Source organism: Sander lucioperca, chromosome 13 (genome assembly GCF_008315115.2).
Source record: "Sander lucioperca isolate FBNREF2018 chromosome 13, SLUC_FBN_1.2, whole genome shotgun sequence".
NCBI classification, from domain to species: domain Eukaryota; kingdom Metazoa; phylum Chordata; class Actinopteri; order Perciformes; family Percidae; genus Sander; species Sander lucioperca.
Genome location: NC_050185.1, coordinates 22,940,774 through 22,948,698, shown reverse-complemented (window position 1 = coordinate 22,948,698; position 7,925 = coordinate 22,940,774). Strand labels below are relative to the sequence as shown.

Genomic DNA, 7,925 nt, shown 5'->3' with positions numbered 1-7,925 from the left:
GTACATCTCAGTACCTGATTTTCATATTCTAACATACTCTTTTCTAAATAATTTAATTTTGGACTTTAAGTAACACTTGTTCTGTATTGGTATATGTTTTTGAACTTATTGATTAGCGCTTTACCAAAAACATCCCACATTTGTCAGTCTCCAGATGAGCATGCATTCCAGTTTTACATGGGCTCATACTTTAGTATGTTTGGTCAGGTCTTCCCATTTACATTTAAACCTGTTTGATACTCAGTGTTCTATGTTTGATGTTCACTTTTGAATTCATAAAAAATACAATTTGAATGTGTGTTAATTGTATATGTAAATATGTGTTAAATACAGGCTAAAGTGGGGCGCCCTGGTAGCTCACCTGGTTGAGCGTGCCCCATGTACCAAGGCTTAGTCCTAATTGCAGCAGCCCTGGGTTCACTTCTAATCCGCGCCCCGTTGCTGCATGTCTTCTCCACTCTCTCTCCCCCTTTCCTGTCTACTGCTTTGAGATCAAAGGCAAAAAGCCCAAAGAAATACCTTAAAAATACACACAGGCCAACATACAGCCTACTCAATGTATTCTATACATGGGCTACATATTAAACCTATAAAACTCACGAGTCCTCGATAACTCATGAGTTGTCGATGACTCGTGAGTTCTCTATGGGGTGCCATTTGTAAAGCGGCTCACGCTGAAAATAACAGCAACATTTTGTCACATTTAGCTTCAAACAATGTTTAAAAAACTGGTATGAATTTTTGAGGGTCACTTTTGTGCACATTTACAACAATATTTGTCAACTTAGAGATATTTTAAATAGTTAAATCCAAATATTAAATGTTACACCTAAATGTTAAATCTAAATATTAAATCTAAATCTAAATGTTAAATCTAAATCTAAATGCTAAATCTAATTGTTAAATCTAAATGTTAAATCTAAATGTAAATGTAAATCTAAATTTAAATGTTAAATCTAAATGTTGAATCTAAATGTTAAATGTTAAATCTAAATGTTGAATCTAAATGTTAAATGTTAAATCTAAATGTTTCGGGTGAAACTAAATATTTAACTAATATGCAAATTCAAAATGCCGGTAACCGGAAGTACCAAAATAAAAGCTTGAGGAGGTCAGTGTGTGTTTATAGTGTCTATAACGAATAAAAACCATCTCATCCGGGGAAATGGACTCTTGGACATGGATTATCGTGATAATAACTACCTAAAATAATAAACACGTTTGGAGAAACTGTATTTGAAGAGTACTTTGAGTTTTTAGTGTCACTTTTATGAAGGGTGCGGGACTTATGACCTGTAGCCACTATAGCCAGCTACGAGGGGGCTCACTTTGACTGATCTGTCATGTTCGCTGGCATAAAGGCCAGCAAGAGCCTTTCCCCGCCCGCCCCCGACCAGGTACGGTACTATCGGCCATGGTCGCTCTGCAAAAATGTCCAACGAATCGGCGTTAGCCGAGAACATCAGCAGAGCCGTCCTGGCGGCTATACAACATTTTTCAACAGCGACAGCAACCACCTCAGGGCCACCACAGGCCACCTCGGTAAGTATGTTTTCGAAATCACGTAGCATTGGATTGTTGTCAAGGCTAACTTCACTAAACTAGCTAACGGTAGCCAGTAGAGATTTGCCACTAGCACCAATGCACTTTATGTGTAGCACATTTGTTTCTATGAACAGGCATTTAAACTCTTCAGGCTCCCACCACCTACAATAACACACCGGGGCCAGCCACACCCACCACCTCCAATGGGACATCATACCGCTCGGTATACTTTCATACTCATGTAACCTAGCTGGCTGTTTGTTGGGTTTTTTAATTTGTTTGGTGTAATGTCTCGGCATTAGTTCCAATCGTGGTGGCATATTTTACACAACACCAGTATTTTGATTTAATAAATTGCTTATTGACAAAAAAAGGTTAATGAACCACCTGGTAATCGATCAATCGTATAGAGACCCCATGATGGGTTAATGAGTTATCAGTTAGTTGGTTTGCATCTACAGTTTGCATTCACAATGAACTAAAAACGTATTGCTCTCTTATGCACAGGTGTCTGTGTTTTCATTGATTTCAGGTTCCCTTTCCATCAGTTCTTCAAAGGCCTGCTACACACTCACGTTTTGTCAGAAAAAACAAAGCCTGCAAACACTATACAAGAGATGTTGTGTGCTTGCCTTTTTCTTCAGCATCAACAATCCGCATTTCAAGGGGAGACTCAAGAGCAAATTTGGCACGAGATGGCCTTATTGGGAAGATCTCCTTTACATCTGACTGGTCTGAAGCACAACTTAAAGAAGAAATGACCGCCATTTTCAGAAGAACGTTTGCATTGGCCAGTCATTCCCATTCGAGTATTTGAGTACAGTCAAGGGATGCAAAAGACTAATGAAACCAAAAGCCTCGAGCAGTTTTCTGTAGGGTGGAAAAGAAGTTGCCGCGATTAGTTCAGCCACTTGTCTCTATATAATGGCTTTAATATGCAAACCTGTACAGGTAAACAGTTTATATGACAATAGAGAGTTTCAGTTATGGGCAACATTCAATGTATTAGAAGTAAAAATATGTATGTTGCTTATTCTGCTTCTTTACATAAATAACATATCCTTTTTTTAGGTTAACTTAGTGTTAAATACTTCTGCATTGCCATTGGCTTGATGTATTATATATCACACATAACATACTTTTTTCTCCAGGAGGAACCTGAGGAAGGAGAGGTGGGTCTGAGAATTTAAAATGTTGTTTCGCAACAGGTTGTAGGCACAGTCAACAGTTATTTTCTCACAGCAATGGGTTTATCATTTATTTATACATTTTTTTATCTGTTCTAATTCTGCTCATCCTAAAATTCAGATATGGGTGATTAAATTAAAAATGTTAAGTACTTTGTTTCCAATTACTGATATATATTTTCCCTTCTTTTGTCCATAACATTATGTCATTTAGTTCATACAGTGTCACCTTCCACAGTGAAAGTGAGCTCATCAGTCAAGGGAGTGAAAATGACAGACTGCAAGAAAGTCCATCGCGTCAAAGAAGAAGTAGGTTAAAGCACTTGTTTATATTATGTTTTCTATGGGCTGTATGGTAACTCGGTTCAAACCCCGGTCCAGCCCTGGTCCTTTCTATGTGGAGTTTGCATGTTCTCCCGTGTTTGTGTGGGTTTCCTGCACCATCAAAAACGGGCACATTTAGGTTAATTACCCAGTCAGTGCCCTTGACCAAGGCACTGGCTCAGAATCTGGAGTTGGTTCACGGGCACTGTACTATGGTTGCCCCTGCTCCTGGGATGGTTTAAATGCAGAGGACAAGTTTCACTGTACTAAATTGTATGTGTTTAATAAAGTATACCCTTGTCCTTGACAACTCAGAAATTACTGCTTTATTTACTGCAAAAGTTAAGTTCACACTTTAGGATTGTAGCCCTGATTTTCCACTTGCCGAGAGCAATCAACGAACTTTAACCAATTGTAATGTAATGTAATGTGTGATCCCCCCCTCCAGTCATGAAGTGTGCAAACCACAACACTCCTGAGTACAAAACAGGCATGTAGTCTAATGTCATGTCTCTAAGGCTATCTTCCAGGACAGTGGAGCTTTTGAAGGTTTTTTATAAATATATATATATATATATATATATATATATATATATAGTGGTTACCTGGCCACAAATATTGGTTTGTAAATGCCAGAGTAAATAATACAGAATGTGCTGTTTAATTTATTTAATCTTTCAGGCACACCAAATGGATGCACACCACCAAGACTGAACATGCTCCACTTGCAAAATGGAGTGTATCGAACCATTGGCAGGATGATGTCTACAATAATAGTGCAAGGGGGTGAACCACCTGCATTCCTGTCCCCGAGTGTAGTGGACTACATTGTGTCTGGGGACATCCTTCAAGCTCATGTGACACCTGATGATATAGGTGACCCTGATTTAAGGGAGAACCTCAATAAGGTAATGTGCAATGTTCTGATCTGAAGACTATTGTAGTAAGCCTTTGCTTTTTTTGACTATTCCACAGCAGTACAGTTACTTTTATTTTGGTGGAATGCATTATCAAAATAATTTTGGTTTCATATTACCAAATAAATAACTAAAAATTCCAACTTTTCTTGTCATAGGTAAGTAACTATTAAGTGAAATGCACAGTCTACATAGTACTTCTGTAAATGTTGATTAAATGCAGTAATTTGAGAAAATAACATTTGATCTGTAATATTTAGGTTCAACATGCAACCTTGCAGGATGATTTGGAGAAAGCAGTCAGCTGCTGTGACTCATGGCAATATGAAGTTGAGAGTCTTCCACTCGTAGTCACCATGGCCAATAGAGATGTGTTTGTGAAAAATGCAGTTCTATACCATACTGTTGTGCAACGGCAGAGCTGTCTTGATCAACTCATTGATGGCTTGTCCCACTATGGAGTAAGATTTACCTCACAGTTCTGTATCATCTTTGGTTATTTTTATGGCCTTTCATTTATGGTGTTGAATTTACCTCCAGGTTTTTATCACTCCTGAGAGAGAACCCCAGCTTGCGTGTGCTGCTTGACATACCAGGAGAGGACAAAGGTCAAGAACCTGATTTTGTAGCTGGTATTCTCAAACCAAGCTACTCCATACTGGGGAGCAACAGAAGAGCTAAGGAGGAGTTGATGGTGGTCAAATTTAGGGAGTTTCTCCAATGTGTTGAAAGTAAGTATGTATTTGTAATTCAGTATATTATACAATAAGGCAAATGGAAAGGAAATGTACAGATTAATTTTATTCTTTACAACTCATGAAGCTGTGCCTATCTAATGTTTACGTACCACAAACAAGAATACAGTTGTTATCTGATTGCTTTTCAGAATAAAATTGCTTTTTCACCAAAATACCTATACAGTAATCCATAAGTCACTCAATTAGTCATTGATTCAGGCTTTCTTAAACCTGAGTATTTTACAGTCTCCAAGTCAACACTGGTTTCCCTTTGTTTTTAGATAAAGAGCTGAGAGACACATATGGGGACAGGACTCTAACCAACGATGAGGAGGCATTCCTGAAGACTTTGAGCCCTGGTCACATCCTCGCGTTTGCTACAGGGAGCAGCAAAGTCCCAGCCATTGGTTTTCATCCAACTCCTCAATTAATATTTATTCATGATGAAAACAAACATCTTCCCATTGTGCACACTTGTGCAAATAAGCTTCACCTTTTTGTGAACACAACAACAGTGGCTGATGATGATGAATTTAACTACTGCTTCCTACTAGCACTAATAAATGGATCTTATTCAGCATAATTTAAACAACGAGACGTTTAACAGCTACCATTAAAAGTACAAGGCTTATTTTTTGCAAGCACAACTGGAGCATAAGTGTACTGCCCTAGTTTTGATTTTTACTGTAAATCTACTACTAATTTACTGAAATCAATCAATTTGTAAAAGAACCCCTGCAGTGTAATACACCACTGTTTAGTGCAGGGCTCCCCATGTTTGTCAAACCAGGCTGCTGTGGTGTTCTGTGTACCCTCTGCCCCCCTCATGGTAACAACCCTAAAACTTTACACTACAGCCCAGTGGTTGATTGTGTCCATGTGTAAGTGTATTTCATAGAGGACATAGTTTGTCCATATTATAAAGCAGTTTCAATTGCAGTACATAAGAAAGCTGAAAAAGAAATACTTTAGCTTGTGTTTTCCCATCTTGCTCCACATTGTTTGCCCTGTTTTTTTTTATCTTGTCGTCAAATTTTCTGTTAAGAGCTCCTTTGCAATAAAAATGCAACATTGTGATGTACACATATGTGAACACATCTATCACTTCCTGATTTCTGTAAATCAACAGCCAACCATATGCAATTAGTATAGCCTAATGAAAAATAATAAAAAAAAAAAAAAAAATTCAGTAGCTGTACTTGAACAAGAGTGTGCAACCGTAGCCCCTTTGAGTTCATTATAGTTTAAGGACTAAGGTTTGGCTGTATGTATTAAAAGGATTGATAGAGCTATCGGCTCTGGTTTCCATGTGGTTTCTGTGGTTTTTGATTGTTAAAAACTCTATTCCTGTTTGTGGATGTTAATTACAAAAAGTGTTTACCTCTGTGAGGACTGTATCTGACCCTTCTTTATACTGTAAGATGTTGTACTGTATGATTGGAAGGATATGGAATCAGTCATCGGAGTAATAAATCACTAATGTAGTTACTTTAACCTTGTGATGTGTGTGTGTTTTTTTAACAATGATGGTTGATGAATGAATATAGTTTTTTTATACTGAAACAGTAGTGAAGGAATAAACTATGTACATGTACTCAAGTAAGGTACTTCCGTAGAAATTTGAAGTACTTTTCAGATTACAATTTTTAATTCCCCTCCTCACCATTGAAAGCCATGTATATTCAGATTTATTGATGTTGAATATTTTGTAATAAACTGAAGAATGTATTTGTTCATGTGTTGAAAAAATTCCTTCTCCTATTCCTACTTCTCAAGCACTTTACAAAACCTTTTGGATTAGCTGCATAATGCATCATCACAACGCTGAAAACAGTTTTTTTCTTACCTTATGAACAGCCATCTTCTTCAGAGATACATAATAAAGATACAATAGTTATGTATGTAATGTATAAGATATAATAAAACGCTGACAGGTATCGTTTTACTTTACTGAGTAGTTTTACTTTGCATATTTAAAAATCAGGAACAATGTACTGCAATGTAGTGGAAGACAGTTATGTATCAATACATCTGTAGAGCCCTGAAAAGTATTTCACTGTTCTTTCACATAACATGAGTCATCTTGTATTTATCCACAGTACCATTGCTTTTGACTTGATAGAAACTCTAACAGTTGCCAAAGTGCTTCTGTAGCCTTTTTAACGCTGACATCAAGTATGTGCCATCATGTAATTTTCAAACATCTATATGCTGGCAAGAGGCTTTAAATCTTGCAGTTCAAGAAGCACAACAAAACATCAATATTTGTTTCACAGTGTACTTTTGAAAGTACAATAAGGCTAATTTACCCAGTTGTCCATGTTATGCTAAGATCACACATTTACAAGTTTATCAAAAATAAACTGTTGTGTTCTCTGAAACAATGTTTTGAAGAGGGTTAATGGCATCATTCAGTTCTTGCAAATCCCTGTCATTCAATGGGGAAAATCCTCTTTGAGAGTTTGGTGAGGAACAAAAAACTACCCCTGCTGTTGAGAGTTCTGGGTTGTGAAGATGAGGCAAATCATTGTCCAGAGTAAAAAGCTGAACTGGTGTTCTGTTTCCTTCAGATGGCATAGAGTGATTGTTAAATCCCGCTTTGAATTCCTTGATTCTGGGTAGAAAGACATAATGGAGACAAAATAGGTCTGTTGCATTGTCTATGTCTAGGATACCCAGGGATTCCAGTTCATAAAAAATGGGTGCATAAATATGGCTGCAGTTTTTGATCAAGTCTCGGTTAAAATACTCAATCCTCTGGTTGTGTACAGAACTTCCTGTTAAGACAGAGCCTTCCCCCCTGCTCGCATGCATGTCCTCCCAAATCTGAACGTTCTCTCCTCCGTGATCAGTCCTGATGTGCAGTGGTCTGCCAAATTGTCCAACAGCTGCAGTAAAGAGGTCTCTTACAGTTTCAGCACGATTATTGTTGGAGCAGTGAAGAAACATCAACATCCTACTGTAGCCGTCTATGGCACCATGAACAACCAATTTCCACCTAATCAACTTATGATTTCCGTCTACATGCCATATGGAATTTGGATGTGGGACAGAGTATACTCGCCGAGCTATTGCTGTTCTTCTCCTGGCTAGGACACCAATTGGGTCCAACCTTCGCAGTGAATCTCTTACACGTTGTCTTTGAACCACAATGTTTTTGCAGCGGAGATGCCCCATAAGCATTCTCAACTTCTCCAACATTTGGGTGTTCAGTT

The 7,925-nt window shown here is 37.8% G+C and overlaps 1 protein-coding gene across 1 annotated transcript; it reads left to right on the top strand.

The window, feature by feature from the left end:
- The first annotated feature begins 650 nt into the window (after positions 1–650).
- On the top strand, positions 651–5,293 carry LOC118493009 (G2/M phase-specific E3 ubiquitin-protein ligase-like). The gene is made up of 7 exons (XM_035991018.1): positions 651–1,542; positions 1,697–1,768; positions 2,078–2,354; positions 3,738–3,964; positions 4,234–4,434; positions 4,515–4,704; positions 4,992–5,293. The coding sequence occupies exons 1-7, from the start codon at positions 1,432–1,434 to the stop codon at positions 5,291–5,293; spliced, it is 1,380 nt and encodes a 459-aa protein (XP_035846911.1). The 5' UTR covers positions 651–1,431.
- Positions 5,294–7,925: the final 2,632 nt, after the last annotated feature.

Bases quoted from the DNA above. Each gene is read 5' to 3' on its own strand.
- LOC118493009 (XM_035991018.1), top strand. From the start codon at position 1,432: ATGTCCAACGAATCGGCGTTAGCCGAGAACATCAGCAGAGCCGTCCTG. The intron at 1,769-2,077 runs GTATACTTTCAT...CATTGATTTCAG, and splicing joins ATGGGACATCATACCGCTCG to GTTCCCTTTCCATCAGTTCT. The intron at 2,355-3,737 runs GTATTTGAGTAC...TTAATCTTTCAG, and splicing joins GGCCAGTCATTCCCATTCGA to GCACACCAAATGGATGCACA.